The sequence below is a fragment of the Phaseolus vulgaris genome, chromosome 5 (genome assembly GCF_000499845.2).
Source record: "Phaseolus vulgaris cultivar G19833 chromosome 5, P. vulgaris v2.0, whole genome shotgun sequence".
Taxonomy (NCBI): domain Eukaryota; kingdom Viridiplantae; phylum Streptophyta; class Magnoliopsida; order Fabales; family Fabaceae; genus Phaseolus; species Phaseolus vulgaris.
In genome coordinates this window covers 31,001,443-31,018,986 of record NC_023755.2, presented here as the reverse complement: position 1 = coordinate 31,018,986, position 17,544 = coordinate 31,001,443, and the positions used below count along the sequence as shown (strand labels likewise).

At 46.2% G+C, this 17,544-nt stretch overlaps 1 protein-coding gene across 1 annotated transcript; it reads right to left on the bottom strand.

Moving 5' to 3' along the window:
• Nucleotides 1-13,455: 13,455 nt before the first annotated feature.
• On the bottom strand, nucleotides 13,456-14,151 carry LOC137834305 (uncharacterized). Its single transcript, XM_068642364.1, has one exon. It carries the CDS (start codon nucleotides 14,149-14,151, stop codon nucleotides 13,456-13,458), a length of 696 nt encoding a protein of 231 aa, XP_068498465.1.
• Between the last annotated feature and the right edge of the window lie 3,393 nt (nucleotides 14,152-17,544).

Genomic DNA, 17,544 nt, shown 5'->3' with positions numbered 1-17,544 from the left:
ATGCCTCTGCCACAATTGTCACCTCTGATGTCGGCACAGGAACTGCAAGATCACCATAAAGGACCTTCTCCACCGTGACCTTCATGAAATTAGAAGGAAGAGGCACATTGTGTAACATTGTGACCCCTTCATAACACTTACCCAAGGCAACGAATCGGGTCAAAGAATTACACTCAACATATAATTCGCATTGGCTAGTTGAGCCAAAGTCATCCCCTGATAGATCAACTGCCGAACAACTCCCTTTAGTGCTGACTTTCTTAATAGGAGGCGGAGGTGGTTCATCTTCTACCATAGTAGGTGGTTGCTGTGAGTGTCCTAAACCCTCCAACCGCTTTTTGAACTCCATTTCCATTCGCGCACTAAACTCCTCCATGAAGCTTTCTTTAAGCTCTTGAGTTACCTCAGCCTTTAACTGCTCACGTAGTTGTAGTAAATACTCTTGGCTAGGTTCATTGGACAATTTTTCCTTGCTGTGTGATGGAGGTCCAAAGTATGACCGAATCCCAACCCCATATCCAGCTACACGAACACGTCCAGGGTGTTCAGGTCGTCCGAGAGCAACATTAAGAATATCATTGCGACCACATGGTTTAAAAGTCCCCTGTGTTGATTGCTCATTAAGAGAATCCTAAAACAAATGAAAAGAAATTGACAAACTTCAACACATTGAATTTAAAATAACACATAGAATTTAAAATAACACATTGAAAAGAAATTGTCAAACTTACAATGCGTTCAACTGTTTGTTCTGTAGACTTATAACTCCATGTCCCTAATGTGTTTATACGGGCACCCTTCCACATCTCATGTCGGAGTGGTGGGGATGGAGGTCTTAAAGAATCTACACTATTCATTTCCTCAATGGAAGTAGAACGTGCTTTAATCTTTTCTTCAAGCATCCTCTGCTCTAGCAACTTATAACCACCACGAGACAATAAGTGTGGGGTATCATTATGTGCCTGATTGGCTTTTGCTTTGTTTCGAACCTCCTATCATAACACTCAAAATTTAGTAATACGTTAATATAAACTATATTCAAATATAAAAGTGATACTAACCTGCCATTTTTCAGTTTGTCGAATATTGACAAACTGCTGCCAAGTTTCTTCATCAATGGATGCATATTTTGCACAAGGATTTTCTTCTTTCCTTTTCCCATATATATAATCTGTTGTCAATTTTGATTTAAACTGACGAAACTTGACACCCACATCTGAAAGAACCTTCGCTTTCAAGGTTTCCACATTCGGGATGTTGTAATGTGTCTACATTGTTTAAAAGAATTAGTTCATAAACAAAAACAAAGTATAAAAGAACTTTAGATTTAGCAAAGTAAAAACAGTTACATACCAGAATATCTTGCCAAATCATGTTTTTCTCGTGGTCAGTCACGTGATCCCAGGACTGAGTTAAGATAGAGATCCTTTCACGAGAAAGTACTCCGAGATAACTCCTATATTTCTTTGCATGTTGCCCAGTGGGCACACCAGTGTGGATATCAATAGACAAAGGTATTTTGTCATCTTTAGTTATCTTCTTAAACATATTCTTCAATCTTGTAGGCCTTCTACCAGTTTTTGAATGGAAAACTTTATCATCTGCCATGTTCCTGTTATCAAAAAAATATAATAAGCATCAAGAATATGAAATATAATGAAAATGAAATATATTGTAAAACTAAACATGAATCACATGTACATACAAATATATATTCCTTCATCATGATCATTTCGAGTTGCATGTACAACATCAGCAACATCCTCGTACTCTTTATTGATGGTCGTTCTTGTAAGTGATTCAATCTCACAAATGTCATTGTTTGTATCTTCTGGGTCATTATGTTGTTTTTTTCCATGTAGCACAACAGACCAGTGGTCAGACGTAGGATCTTGGATATAGAAAACTTGGGAAGCTTGATGTGCCATTATAAATGGTTCGTCATGATAACCTATCTTTCGAAAGTCAACCAAAGTCATTCCTGATTCATCAACTTTGACACCAGTCTTATTGTCAACCCACTTGCATTTGAAAACAGGTACAGTAAACTTGGTATAATTAACTTCCCAAATCTCTACTATGACACCATAATAAGGCATTGATCCCACAACAGGATTTTGATCCTTTGCAGTTGAAAACTGCATAGACTCTGCCTCCAAGGTGACTCCGCTATTTTGCACTGTACTCCTATCATCTCGAGACTTTGTGTAAAACAAACAACCATTTACTTCATAGCCAGAACAACATAAAACATCAAATTTGAGACCGTTTGCAAGCCATGTTAATGTTTCAGATGCTGATGGATCATTCATTATTTGTTGCTTAAACCATGACATGAAAATTTTGTTATGCTCAATTAACACCCATTTTTCTGATTGTCTTGGATTTTTATATTTGACAATGTCTTTGTGTGTATCCAAGTATGGTAACACCTCATCAGTGTTATTTAAGATATACAAGTGTGCTTGCAGAACCTCTTCTCTAGATTTGCTTATGACATGTACACCTCTTGAAGATTTACTTATGAATCTACGAGAGTGCCAACCTTTTTCAGGAACTCCTATACATTTGGCTTTTGACATGTACTCGGAACAAAACTCAATAGATTCTTCTGAAATGTATCTTTCAATAATGGAAGCTTCTGGACGACATTGATTCTTCACATATCCCTTCAAAATCTTCATGTATCGTTCAACTGGATACATCCATCGCATATAAACTGGCCCACACAATCTGATTTCTCTTACAAGATGAACAACCAAGTGTACCATAATATCAAAAAAAGATGGAGGAAAAAACATCTCGAGTTGACACAAGATAACAATTATTTCTTCTTCAAGTTCATCCAACTTCTGAGAGTCAATCTCTTTACTACATATGGAATTGAAAAATGAACATAGTCGAGTGATTGTATGCCTAACATTTTTGGGCAAGATTCCACGAATAGCCACCGGTAGTAATTGTTGCATTAGAACGTGACAATCATGTGACTTTAAGCCAATTAGTTTCAAATCATTCATAGATACAAGACTCTTCACATTTGAAGAGTAGCCTTGTGGCACCTTAACACCTTTAAGACATTCACAAAAACTTGTTTTCTCTTTCTTTGACAAAGTGTAACACGCTGCAGGCAAGTAAGTACGTTTACCAACTTCTCTCGGTGCCAATTCCTCTCGTATATTCATTTCAATCAAATCCAGACGTGCATTCACACCATCCTTTGTTTTGCCTTTAATGTTCAGAAGTGTTCCTATTAGACTGTCACACACATTCTTCTCTACGTGCATTACATCTAGACAGTGTCTAACATCTAACTTACACCAATACGGAAGATCAAAAAGATTGATCTCTTCTTCCATATTTCACTCACAGTTTGCTTCTTCTTCATTTTCCCAAAAGTCACATTAACATTTTTGATTTTTTCATAAATTTCAACACCACTTAAGGGAGTGGGACAAATGTCATGTTCTTGGTATCCGTTAAAAGCTTTTTTCAATCGACGATACGGATGATATTTCTTTAGAAATCTACGATGCCCAAGATACACGGTTTTTCTTCCATGTTTCAACTGCTCATAAGATGTCTTGTCTTGACATATTGGACATGCTCTATGGCCTTTCACACTATAACCTGACAAGTTCCCATATGCAGGGAAGTCATTGATAGTACAAAACAACATCGCATGCAATCGGAAAGATTCATTTTTAAACGCGTCAAACACATCAACCCCTTCATTCCACAATAATTTCAAATCTTCAATTAATGGATTAAGATAAACATCTATGTCATTTCCAGGTTGTTTTGGACCAGAGATCATCATAGATAACATCATGTATTTGCGCTTCATACACAAAGCAGGAGGTAAGTTGTAAATGACTAACAAAACGGGCCATGAACTATGATTACTACTTAAATTTCCAAATGCATTCATTCCATCAGTTGCCAATCCAAGTCTTAAGTTTCTTGATTCTTTTCCAAATTCAGGAAATTCTTTATCAATATTCTTCCATTGCAAAGAATCAGCAGGATGACGAAGTAATCCATCACATTTTCTATTATCTGCATGCCACCTAAGGTTTTTAGCGTCATCTGCATTTGCAAACAAACGCTTAAGCCTTGGAATTATTGGAAGATACCAAACAACCTTAGCAGGAGGACCTTCCTTTGTCAATTCATCAATTTCATCATTCTGACCAACCTTAACCTTATAACGTGACAAACCACACCTGGGACATCTTCTTAAATCTTCATACTCATTTCTGTATAAAATGCAATCGTTAGGACATGAATGCATTTTTCTATACTCCATACCCATTGGACAAAGTATTTTTTTCGCCTCATAATTTCGATTGGGCAAGGTATTTCCTTCTGGAAGCATGTCCTTAAGCAATTGAAGCAATTCTGTAAAACTTTTGTCGGTCCATCCATTCATTGCCTTCAAATTCATCAACCTTAACACTGCTGATAATCGTGTGAAGTTAGTTGAACCAGGATATAAAGGAGTCTCTGCATCATTAGACATATTTTCAAAAACTGCATTAGCAAATGATTCTGCTCCCACATCACGAATCATGTCTTCTAATCTATCATCCATTGAGAAATGAACTTCCTCCGAACCTCCGTGCACACTTGGCAAGTTTAACAATTCACCATGCCACGTCCATGTTGTATAACTTTTCAAAAATCCATCACACAAAAGATGTTCTCTAATTTCAGAAACAGTCAATATCCTTCCATTTAAACAATTGATACAAGGGCACCTTATCCTTACTCCATTCTTATAACTAATGGCATTATGTTCTGCGAATTGTATGAACTCTTCCACCCCTTTTTCGTAAGTATCACTTATTCATGGTGTATTAATCCAACTCCGATCCATTGAAGTGCTAAACTAAGAACCAATACTTTCAATATGTAATCATGAAAAAATAAAACAAAATTGCCGAAGGTCGGACACCTCCGGACTCAGAACCAGTGCGTTCAATATGTCAAAACAATATATAATGACTGAAAATTGCCGAAGGTCGAACACCTCCGGACTCAGAACCAATGCGTTCAATATAAACAATCAATATCAAACTCAAAACAAATACTTTCAAAACATAGGTGATAATAAATAAGAATACACTAACCTCAAATGGATGGGCGGTCACGACAAGCGGTTGCAGCAAGGAGTCGGTGTTCACGGACGTGCGTCGCGGCACAGGGTCGGTGGTTGCTGAAACGGTCGAGGATCGCGCGCACGGTTGCCGCTGGAACGGTCGTCGCGGTCGCGCGGGCGGTTGGGGAAGGGTCGCGGTGTAGCGGTGCTGTCGCGCGAAGGGGTCGCGGTGCGGTCGCGCGGGCGGCTGGGGAAGGATCGCGGTGTGGCAGTGCTGTCGCGCGAAGGGGTCGCGGTGCGGTCGCGCGGGCGTCAGGGATTTAGGGTTCACGGGCGGCGCGGTGCGGTAGGGGGCGGCGCGGTGTGGTCGTGCGTCAGAGGCGGCGCGGCGCGGCTCGGACGCGACTGCGGCTGTCACGATCGAGCGTAAGGGCGGTCGCGCGAAGGGTCGCGGTGCGGCGGTCAAGGTGCGGTGCGGTAGGGCAGTCGGTCACGGTGCGGCGCGGTGCGGCTGGGTCGCGACAGTCACGGGCTTGGTCACAGTCGCGCGTAGGAGCGGCGGTGGGTCGTAGGGCAGCGGGAAATTTTGTTTCTGAATGAAAATAGGAGAGTGGGAAAAGATGAGTTTAAAACAGGTTTTAACGACGGTTCTGAGATGAACCGTCGTTGTAAGTCCGCCCCGCGCACATTTAACGACGGTTCTGGGATGAACCGTCGTTGTAAGTCCACCCCACGCACTTTTAACGACGGTTGTGGGGTGAACCGTCGTTAAAAGTCCAAAAAAAATTCGAAAAAATTACAAATTTGCCACCGCGTAGTTTTTAACGATGGTTCTCTCCAAACCGTCTTTGAAGGATGTCGTTATTGAAGAATTTTGTACTAGTGGGACAAAGGCTTTTGCTGTTGTACATCATATAATAGGCATACAAGTTTGTAATAGAGACAAATATAGTAAGAAACAATCCCCCAAATAATTGGTTTTGAATTAAACCAGACATATAGAAGTATCTATCTGAATAAAACAAAGGGTAGACTGGTCACTTGCTTGCATCGGGTCTTCTACCACCATGCCTTCTGTGTGCAAGTCCTCTCTTGACCTGACCAATGATGGTACTTTATAAAATGAAGAATTCCCCACACTCGTCCTGGATGAGTATGACGACTACTTATTACAATTTCCACTAGGAAATGCACACTCTTTCTCATGATTTCTCTTCCCAGAGGTAGATAGATTCATTCTGATGATTGGTTTAGGTGATCAAGTGACAACCAATTTATAAGGAGTAAAAGGGACACGAGTGGAGCTGGTAATGGATGGCGGATAGTGATAGAAGGGGTAAAAGGGATTTTTTTAGCACTAATTTATGAATTGTATTGTATTAAAGGAATTAGCTTTCAAGAAAAATCACAGACCATTCTGTTTTGTAAAAACAGTCTCAACACACACACAAAAATATATATATATATAAATGTGTATATATATATATATGTATATATATATATACATATATATATATATATATATATATATATATTGTACCGATCAGGTAACCGGGAGTGATGACGTGGCAGCAAGCGATAATATAGACGTGTTGAACGGAACACCTGGCTGACAGAAGGGAAGTACATCGGGAATTGTTAGACGTGTAGTCGCCAATTGTTAGCTTGGCGTTCTCCGATCTCTAGTATGTATAACCGGCGGTCGCCAGGCTTGCATCATAGTCGCCGTATGTGGGTTCTAGGCGATCAAGTGGTTAGAGACCGCCTAAAGGGGCACATCGCCGAAAGATCAAGAAAGCTTATTCAAGGTTTCCAAGGGGTACAAGTATGGGAAATGAGTGATATGCTTGTCACGCAACAGTGGAAGATGAGGTTATCAGATAATCATTCCCTAACCAAAGGTCAGGCAAGGGAACAGTTTCTCAGAACATGCATGGTGTGCAAGTGAAGCAGATCGTGATAGCGGCAGGCGAGACCACAGAGAAGGTATGCATGGTGACACCCCGTACTCGCCACTTAAGGGGTCGCGCTCCAAGGAAAGCTGTGCAACAAGTTACTCCTTGTATGGGTAACTTAGTCGAATGGCTCGAAGAGTAGAAGTGACGCTCAAGTGAAGGAAGCTCCAGATGGCGACACGTGTACAGTTGGATGTGAGCCACGTGTGCAGAGGTGTAACCGTCAGGAGAGAGAAACGCTCAGGTATATAAGGAACACTTAACAGACTTTTGAGGTACGCTTCAGTACGCTTTCAGAATACTTTCTAGAACACTGAGATTCACTGCACACGGTTCCTTGAGTTGAGATATTCTCTCTTAGTTTTTGGTGATTTTGTCACTGACTTGAGCGTCGGAGCGCGATCGGCCACAGCGGCGCCACTTTGTTTTCTTCAGGTTGTTGTGAGGAATTGAGACGTGAAGGACAAAGGCTAAAGTGGTGCGAAGCTGATCCAGAAGGAGAAACCTTTGACGTGGAAAGACTCTTGCACTCAGGTCAACCGGCAGGATCATCAGGCGCCCACCGTGGGGCCGTGTAAAACGTGTTTCCCATCCACAGCGTGAGTTTCTTGAAGTTTCTGCAGTTCTTGTGTGGTTGTGTGCTGGTGCAACCATTTTCGATGTTTTTCACCATTTGTTTGAGTTTTCGATCGGCGAATTGAAGTTTTTCACCGTTTGTTCGAGCTTTCGATCGGTGAATTGAAGTTTTTCACCGTTTGTGCGAGTTTCAATCAGTGAATCGAGGTTTTTGCCGTTCGTTTGAGTCTTCGATCGGTGAATCGGGAATTTTAGTGGAGAGGTAGGCGGTTCGTGTTGAGATTGTGAGTTTCTGTGGAGGTTTTGACCGATTGATTGCTGGATCGATCATTCCGCTGATGAAGGTTTTGGTCGCTGAAGTTTGATCTGTTGATATTTCATGAGAAAGATGAGAAGTACGCGTCCAAGTCCCGTTGTGCAAACTGCTGAAGAAGGCGCCATGACCATGGCGCAAATGATGGAGATCATGCGCGCGTTGCAAGAAAATGTGGAGGCATCGCGCGTAGAGCAGGCGAAGATGCACAAAGACCTGGTTGCCTCTCAGGCCAGAAATGAGGAACTCAGCAAGGTCACTGAGGAACTGCGTCAAGCTCTTCACGAGCAGAGAGGACGCACAACCAATGAGGAAGTTGCGCCGTCATCGCCACTGCGCGTTTTTCCGATGCCGTTTGCTCAGGCGATCACGGACACGGCGATCCCTGCGAGCGTAGTGGCCGTAAAAGCTTCTTTCACCGGAGTGGAGGACCCTGAAGCACATCTCACTGCGTTTCACACGCAGATGATGCTGTCAGGAGGCTCAGACGCAGTTTACTGCAAGATGTTTATGAGCACACTCCAGGGAACAGCGCTGGAATGGTTCGTTAGCCTGCCTACAGGTCACATAACCAGTTTCCAGCAGTTCTCAAAGCTTTTCGTCGACCAGTACATCGTGAACAAGGCGCCACCTAGGGTGTCTTTACGACTTGTTCGACGTGAGGCAATATCAGGGAGAGTCCCTTCAGAGACTATCTGAATCGTTTTGGAGCACAGATGGTCCGCTCGCCTGCCAAAGACGACGAGATGTTGGTATACGCCTTCAAAAAGGGCGTACTGCCTGGACCTTTCTGCGAGGCGCTAATTATGGGCCACTCCGCCACGTTTGCTGAAGTTCGGCGACTTGCTGTGGCCCACATCGCCGACGAGAACGAGGTTGCCGAAAAGAGAGGGAACGTGACTCCTGCTAGGCCACGGGCCCAAACTAGAATTCAGCCGCAGAGGGTGCTGGAGACGGTGGCGGCTAAGAAGGACCAAAGGACTCGCCATCCTTACGATCCAAAGAAGAACAAGGGAAGGGGCCCAGGACGCCCTAGGGAGTTCAATCGCCCGTCGAGGTACAAGTTCGTCATGGGATTGGCGGACCTGATCGCCATTCCCAACATAGCTGCCAGGCTTAAGGCGCCTGAGAAAGTCTCAGACAAGGTGTTAGGACCAAAACCGAACGCATGGTGTGAATTCCACCAAAGTTTTGGTCACTCTCTTGAGTCGTGTTTGGCCCTGGGCTACCAACTCGATGACTTGGTCAAGAGCAGTTTCTTGAATGACTACCTGCTGGATAAGAGAACGGGGCAAGCGTCGAGCTCCCAGCCGGCGAGCGGCGAGGGCCAGCAGCATGAGGTGCCCACTCACGGCGAGATCCACACCATCGCTGGAGGTTTCTCAGGTGGTGGATGTACTGCATCGCAGAGGAAGAAATATGCAAGGTCTGTGATGGCAGTAGATGTGTTCGAAGATAACTCGCCGGACGTGGACATTACGTTCACAAAGGAGGATCTCAAGGCGTTGTGTCTCATGACAACGATCCCATAGTTATCTCGCTAGTCACGGCAGGAAGGAAGGTCCACCGGGTACTGGTGGACCAAGGAAGCTCGGCAGATGTCATGTTCTGGCCGACTTTCACCAAGCTGCAACTACCCCTTAACCAGTTAAGGCCCTATGGAGGATGCTTGTATGGGTTCGCTGGCGACCAGGTGGAGGTCAGGGGGTACATTGAGTTGAGAACTACGTTCACAAACGAGGCGGCCTCGAGGACGGAGAAAATCAAGTACCTCGTCGTGAATGCCCCCTCGGCGTATAACATTCTGTTGGGAAGGCCGACCCTCAATAGGATAGGAGCTGTGCCCTCAACCCGGCACATGAAAGTTAAGTTGCCGTCGATGGAGGGGGTGGTGATCACCATAAGATCTGACCAGAAGGAGGCAAAGAAGTGCTACGAAAATAGCCTCAAGAATAAGAGGTCGGTGAGCTACATCACCACGACGCCGCCTTCCGGTGTGGAGCCCAGGCCAACAGAGGAGCGAGTTGTTTATGCGACGATGGGAGTGACCGCCGGAGGCGATGTTGTTATGGTAGACGCTGAGGTTGAGGGAAAGAACGTCGGTCGGTAGGAAGAAGCAAGAAACCGCCCAGAAGAGGCTAGGGAGTCGGGAATCGCCAGGGCGGTGATCGACAGTGAAACCCGGCCCAAACCCGTCGAGGAGTGGCTTGAGAGGGAGATCGGGGGCAAGGTCTTCAAGTTGGGAAAATCTTTGGAAGGTGAGCTACAAGACCAGATCGCCAAGGTGATAGAAAGGCATCTGGATGCTTTTGCATGGTCTACTTCAGACATGCCGGGAATCGACCCCGATTTCTTGTGTCACCACCTAGCAATGGACACATAGGTCAGACCAGTGCGACAGAGAAGAAGAAAGTTTAATGAGGAGAGAAGACAGGCGATTAGGGATGAAACGCAAAAGCTCCTCGCCGCAGGCCATATCAGGGAGGTCCAGTACCCTGAGTGTTTAGCTAATGTCGTGCTGGTAAAGAAGAGCAACGGGAAGTAGCGCATGTGCGTCGACTTCACGGATCTAAACAAGGCTTGTCCAAAGGATTCATACCCTTTGCCAAATATAGATGCCCTGGTTGACAGCGCAGTAGGGTGCAAGTTGTTGAGCTTTCTGGATGCCTTCTCAGGGTACAACCAGATAAAGATGCATCCCATGGATGAAGAGAAGACCGCCTTCATGACCGAGAGAGCGTGCTACTGCTACAAGGTGATGCCCTTCGGGCTAAAGAATGCGGGGGCCACGTACCAAAGGTTGATGGATAAGGTACTTGCACCGATGCTGGGAAGGAATGTGCAAGCGTACGTAGATGATGTGGTCGTGACTTCGCTAGAAAAAAGCAAGCACATCTCATATCTGGAGGAGTTGTTTACCATAATCGCCAAGTACAAATTCAAGCTGAATCCCGAGAAGTGCATCTTTGGCGTGAAGGCGGGGAAGTTCCTGGGTTTCCTCTTCACTGAGAGAGGCATTGAGGCAAATCCTGACAAGTGTGCCTCCATCTTGGCGATGAGGAGCCCGGCTACCGTGAAGGAGGTGCAGCAGCTTACAGGTCGGATGGCCGCCCTATCTCGTTTCGTGTAAGCTAGTGGAGAGAAAGGCCATCCGTATTTCCAATGCTTGAAGCGAAACAATAGGTTTGTCTGGACGAAGGAATGTGAAGAGGCTTTCGTAAAGCTTAAGGAGTATCTGGCGAGCCCACCGGTTCTGTGCAAACCTTTGGTGGGAACGCCTCTCAGGTTGTATTTTGCTGTAACTGAGAGGGCGGTGTCGGACAATGGGACTCAGTTTGCAAGCCACCTATTGAGAAAGCTGTGCGAAGAAGTAGGAATACAGCAGGTGTTTGCATCCGTCGAGCACCCACAGACAAATGGCCAAGTGGAGTCTGCCAATCGGGTGTTGCTGAGAGGTTTAAAGAGAAGACTGGAGAAAGCTAAGGGATCGTGGGCTGAAGAGGTACCCCGCATAGTTTGGGCGTACCATACCGCTGAACAGTCAGGAACCCACGAGACCCCGTTTAGCTTGGTTTATGGATGTGACGCGATGATTCCAGTTGAAATCCAAGAAAGCTCCCCGAGATTCCAGAACTTTGTGGCGGAAGACTCGAACGAAGAAAGAAGAATGAATCTGGATTTACTGGATGAGGTCAGGGAAGAGGCAAGAGTAAAGGCCGAGGCAGTAAAGAGGAGGATTGAGCGAAGGTATAACTCTAAGGTAATGCCGAGGCAATTCAGAGGGGGCGACCTGGTGATGAGGAAGGCCCATCAATACGAGATGGAGAACAAGTTATCGCCTAAGTGGACGGGACCGTTCAGAATAACCGAGGTGCTCGGGAACGGCGCCTACCGCTTAGAGACGTTAGAAGGAGGGGCGATTCCTCGCACTTGGAACGCCACACATCTCAAATTGTATTACAGTTAAAGCCTTGTAAGTAAAGACGAACATGAAGAGATTTACATGCTTTCTGTTAAAACAGTTTGAAGGGGGCACTCTTTTTTCCCTAAGGAGGGTTTTTAATGAGGCCACCCAATAAAGAAGAGTTTTCAAGTTTAAAGTTTCTAAGATTGCATGCTTGTGGTTTTGAAAGTTTTTAGGAAAAAGACCTTATCACTCGTACGTGATCTAAGGCAACGACAAAGCTATGTTGCATGCTTTCTAGTAAAAGTTTTAAAGTCCCCATCGTTTTTCGGTGATCGGCGGCACCAGTTAAAAGCTTTTAAGTCCCCATCGTTTTTCGGCGATCGGCGGCATCGGTTAAAAGTTTTAAAGTCCCCATTGTTTTTCGGCGATCGGCGACATCAGTTAAAAATTTAAAAGACCTCATCGTCTTTCGGCGATCGGAGGCACCATTGATGATTAAAGACCTCAACACTCTCGTGCGTCTTGAGGCAAGAGAAGAAGTCCTCCTCACCTTTGAGCGAGTGCAGGCGAGAAGAGAAGAAGTCATCCTCGCCTTTGAGCGAGTGCAGGCGAGAAAAGAGGAAGTCCTCCTCGCCTTTGAGCGAGTGCAGGCAAGAAGAGAAAAAGTCCTCCTCGCCTTTGAGCAGTGCAGGCGAGAAAAGAGGAAGTCCTCCTCGCCTTTGAGCGAGTGCAGGCGAGAAGAGAAAAAGTCCTCCTCGCCTTTGAGCGAGTGCAGGCAAGAACAGATCGAAAGACCTCTCTGCACAAGCAGATAGAGGCAAGATTAAAAGTCCTCAGCGCGTCCAGGGGGGAGGAGATGTACACCCTGGGCAAGCTGAGGCACCAGCAAAGTCTTTCTCACCTTAGAGTAAGTTCAGGCAAGAAGAACTGAAAGGTCAGGGGTGTTCGTGACCTTAAACGGCGGAAAGGGAAGGTTGATGGAAAACGCCTTTCCCCCCTTTTAAGTGAAACATCAATATTAACCCAGTAAGACCAGATAAAGCTTCCACGCTTGCAGGCGGTGTGAAGATAGACAAAATCCTTCTCGTCTTGAATGAGTTTAGGTACGACGATCAGAAGAGTTCCAGGCGATGACAGGAGTAAGGGGTCGCTTCGCTTGGCAGGTCAGGTGAACTGTATTTTAATACCAGTTTGGGTTAAAACCTGCTGCCTAGTAAGTGATTTTATGCTAAGGTTTGTTGCCTTAAGTTCACAAGTTATATTAAATGTCATCGCTTAAGAGTTAATAGTTGCTCAAGTTTACTTTGAGTTAACAGTTTGATAAGTTGTTACAAGATTAACAGTTTACTCAAGTTCAAAGTAGTGTGTGAAAGGTTAAGCCCGAGTGTTGCTGAGTTAATTCGTTTGAGTAAGTTCCACCAGTTATGGTGGTTAACCACACAGCAAATAAAGGCATATAAGGCGAAATATGAAAACAACATTTCAGCAGTGGAAGTTGCATAAGAAGCGGCAATTCAAGTTTGTATGCATATATAAACAATTACATAAGCAGTGTTATTACAGATAAAAGGTTTTGCAGAGAAGGGGTGATGGAGGAAGGTGGCTAGTCTTCAGAGGGTACAATCTTCCCATCCACCACCTCGTTGCAGATCGACACCATGGAAAGGTCGAGCTCCGGGTACTGGCATGCTACTTGCTCCAGAGCGGCGTCAAACCCGGCGGTGAGGACTTGAGCAGCGCTCTGCTCGAGCTCGTGTGTTTGGTTCTTCAGCTCTTCCGTTTCCTCACAAGCTCGAGCGAGTTCTTCAGCAGCTTTTTTGCCTTCGTCCCGAGCATGGGCCAGCTCTGCAGCAATCTTTTTGGCCTCCTCGCGAGCTTCGGCGAGCTCAGCAAGAGCATTGTCCCTTTCCTTCTCGACCTTCCCGAGGAGAATCTCCCGATCTGCCAATCTCTTCTCAATGTTCTCCACCCTGGACGCTTCCGCCTTTTTTGCAGCCTCCGAATCTGCCACCTTGAATCTGTACGGGACCAGCTTGCTCTCCAAGTCAATTTTCTCTTGGAGTTGGAGATGCAGTTTCTGGTGCAGATCGGATTCCTTGCGCGTGCTTCTTAGCTCCGCGTCCAATGCATCCTCCAGCCTTGAGTGTTCCAGCTCAGTCATCAGCAGGTTGCAAGTGAGCTTCTCCGCCTCAGCCCTTATCATGAGGTTTGACTCCTTGAGCTTGGAGTTTTCCTCTTGAAGCTTCTTGAGTGAGCCCTTCACAGCTCTTGATACGAGCAAAGGAAGATCTTCCGCCATAGTCTTCAGTTGGGCTGTGAAGGGTCCCAAGGTCTCTTCGAAGGAAGCTGGGAGGCTCGAGGCTGATGCTGGAGGCGCTGGTGGGGTTTGGTGCTGACTTTCACCACCACCCTCTTGAGCTTGTAGGGCAAGGGGGGCTTCTAGGCGTGGTGGTGAGGTGGTGAGGTCGGAGATTCTGTTATCAGCATTAGCGAAGCCTGGGCGCCCTCATCTTCTCCTAAGGCTGCCCCAGTGATGGATGTGGTTGAAGGAGGACCCTCTCCAGCAGATGCAAACGGTGTGGAGGCGCTTGGAGGGTTCCCTGTGTAGTTGGGGCCGCTGTTTTCAACCACTAGGAGCGCGGCGGCCAGGGGAGTTGCTTGAACTGGTTCTAGAAGAGCTGGAGGTGAGGGCGGTGTTGGTGTTGGGAGTGCAGGTGGCGTAGAGGTGGCCACCCTTTTCCTCTTGGTGATGAGACCGTCCTCAGTGTCTTCATCATCATCATCTTCCTCTTGCACCACCTGAGGAGTCTTCCTTTTGGGTTTCCTCAAGGCTAGCTTTTTCTTTTCTGGGGCGGGTAGTGCCCCAGAAGAAGTTGGACCTCGGGGGGGTGTCTTGCCTTGGGCAGCGGCGATCTCCACCACCAAGTTGGGCATAGTTTGGGAGCCCGCCGCAAGCTTGTGGGATCGGGCGATCGACCTCAGCTCCGCCAGTTTTCCTTTTTCCAACATTTTATCTGCACAAGGTAAAGAATGGATGAGTTACCAAAACAGAGATAACACAAGTAACACATGGATGAATGATCAAGGCCAATACAGAATAATGGAATGCCAAAAATAGAGTGGTAAAAATGTCAAGTTAGTGTTAACACGAAGTGAGGGACTTGGTGTTGAGGTAGGGGCTAACCTATGTGAGCTTCAAGTTGGCCCTCGATGAACTCGAAGGAGATTATTGAAGAAGTGGGGAGGGTGGTGTTGGCAGCAGCCACACTCTTCCAGAAAAGACAAAGGTCCTTGTCCAACTCCCCCATGTTGTCAGGACTTCTTGGCCTCCTGAAGCTGTCCTTAGAGTCCTTGTTTCCCTTGTTTACCCAATACAAAGGGAAGTCGCCAAGCAGTGAAGGTTCTTCATCATTCTGGCACACCTTGACGAACTTCCCCTTCCAGTCTTTTTAAGATTGCTGGAAGATTGAGAGGATTGGCCTCCCAGCAATCCCGTTCAAGCTGACCCAAGGGCGATCTCTGGGATTCTTAGCCTCGAACAGAAAAAGGAAGACATCCACCGAAGCCGGTAGCCCCAAGTGCGCGCAGATAATCTGGAATGCCCTCACGAACGCCCAGCTGTTGGGAAGAAGCTGGGCAGGGGCGATTTCGAGCTCGGTTAGCAGCTCTCTCTCGAAACGGGTAAAAGGAAACCTAAGTTTCACTTTCTTGAACAACATGGAGTAGATGAAGCAGAACAACTCGCCGTTGTTCCCCTTATCGTCCGCGCATATTGGTACTTCAGGAGGGCAAGGCAGCACGGTCATTTTGTTGTCATGCTCTTTGTGGAACGAAAGGTCGGGTTGATCCCCTTTCTTCAGTCGAAGCACCCCCAACGCAGTATTTATTGAAGAGGTGTCTTTCAACAGAATTGGGGTGGCCCAGGGATAGAGCTCTTTGTAGTCTTGCGGAGGAAGGGGGGCTCCTCCGGCGAATGGTGGAGTTGCCTGGGTAGGGTTGGCATGAGAAGAGGTAGGCCTCCCAGCCTGTGTGGAGGGAGCACCAGAGGCTCGTGATGGGTTGTGTGTTGGTGGAGGATTTGCCCCAGGGACAACCCTACGAGTTTTGGGTGGAGGGTTTCGCGATGAAGAAGGAGGGTTAGCGGTAGGCTTTGTGTGAGCCATCGCAGGAACTGCAAAGGAAAGAAAAGGGATGAAATGAGGATAACAGCGAATGACTCGATTGAGGACGAAGGAGATAGAACGAACGAATAGGGGTTCGCTGGGATAGATGTTATCAAAGACGAAACCTTAAGTTATGAGAAAAAGAAAAACAACCCACAACGTATGCTTCAGACAGATAATGGATGATGCAAACCGATTAAAATGCAACAAGTATCCATAGGAGGAGTAAAAGGGTTACCTTTTTATGATCGGATGAACGCTGAAGAAAGTTGAAGATTGAGAGAGACGAGAAGCTTCGTGGTTCGCAGAGAAAACGTTTGGAATGCTTGAGAATTAAGGAAGATGATGAAACAATAAATAACGCGAAAGGTTTAAGGGTTTCGAACGTTGTAGGAAGCGCAAACGGCAATTAAAGACGACCGTTGATGAAGCCACGTGTCGTTTGATTAAAAAGAGGGTTGGTGGAGCGTCAGAGAGGCAAAGGGTACGAACGTACGGAAAATCCGTACGAGCGCCACGTAGATCGACGACGATGTGACCTCTTAGTCTTTTCGCTGGTCAAGTCTCAGCTTAAGACTGGGGGGCTTGTGTACCGATCAGGTAACCGGGAGTGATGACGTGGCAGCAAGCGATAATATAGGCGTGTTGAACGGGACACCTGGCTGACAGAAGGGAAGTACATCGGGAAGTTTGTGTAGTCGCCAATTGTTAGCTTGGCGTTCTCCGATCTCTAGTATGTATAACCGGCGGTCGCCAGGCTTGCATCATAGTCGCCGTATGTGGGTTCTAGGCGATCAAGTGGTTAGAGACCGCCTAAAGGGGCACATCGCCGAAAGATCAGGAAAGCTTATTCAAGGTTTCCAAGGGGTACAAGTATGGGAAATGAGTGATATGCTTGTCACGCAACAATGGAAGATGAGGTTATCAGATAATCATTCCCTAGCCAGAGGTTGGGGCAAGGGAACAGTTTCTCAGAACATGCATGGTGTGCAAGTGAAGCAGATCGTGATAGCGGCAGGCGAGACCACAGAGAAGGTATGCATGGTGACACCCCGTACTCGCCACTTAAGGGGTCGCGCTCCAAGGAAAGTTGTGCACCAAGTTACTCCTTGTATGGGTAACTTAGTCGAATGGCTCGAAGAGTAGAAGTGACGCTCAAGTGAAGGAAGCTCCAGATGGCGACACGTGTACAGTTGGATGTGAGCCACGTGTCCAGAGGTGTAACCGTCAGGAGAGAGAAACGCTCAGGTATATAAGGAACACTTAACAGACTTTTGAGGTACGCTTCAGTACGCTTTCAGAACACTCTCTAGAACACTGAGATTCACTGCGCACGGTTCCTTGAGTTGAGATATTCTCTCTTAGTTTTTGGTGATTCCGTCACTGACTTGAGCGTCGGAGAGCGATCGGCCGCAGCGGCGCCATTTTGTTTTCTTCAGGTTCTTGCGAGGAATTGAGACGTGAAGGACAAAGGCTAACGTGGTGCGAAACTGATCCAGAAGGAGAAACCTTTGACGTGGCAAGACTCT

What these genes read in the sequence shown, in the direction of transcription:
- LOC137834305 (XM_068642364.1), bottom strand. Translation starts at nt 14,151, where the DNA reads ATGGCGGAAGATCTTCCTTTGCTCGTATCAAGAGCTGTGAAGGGCTCA.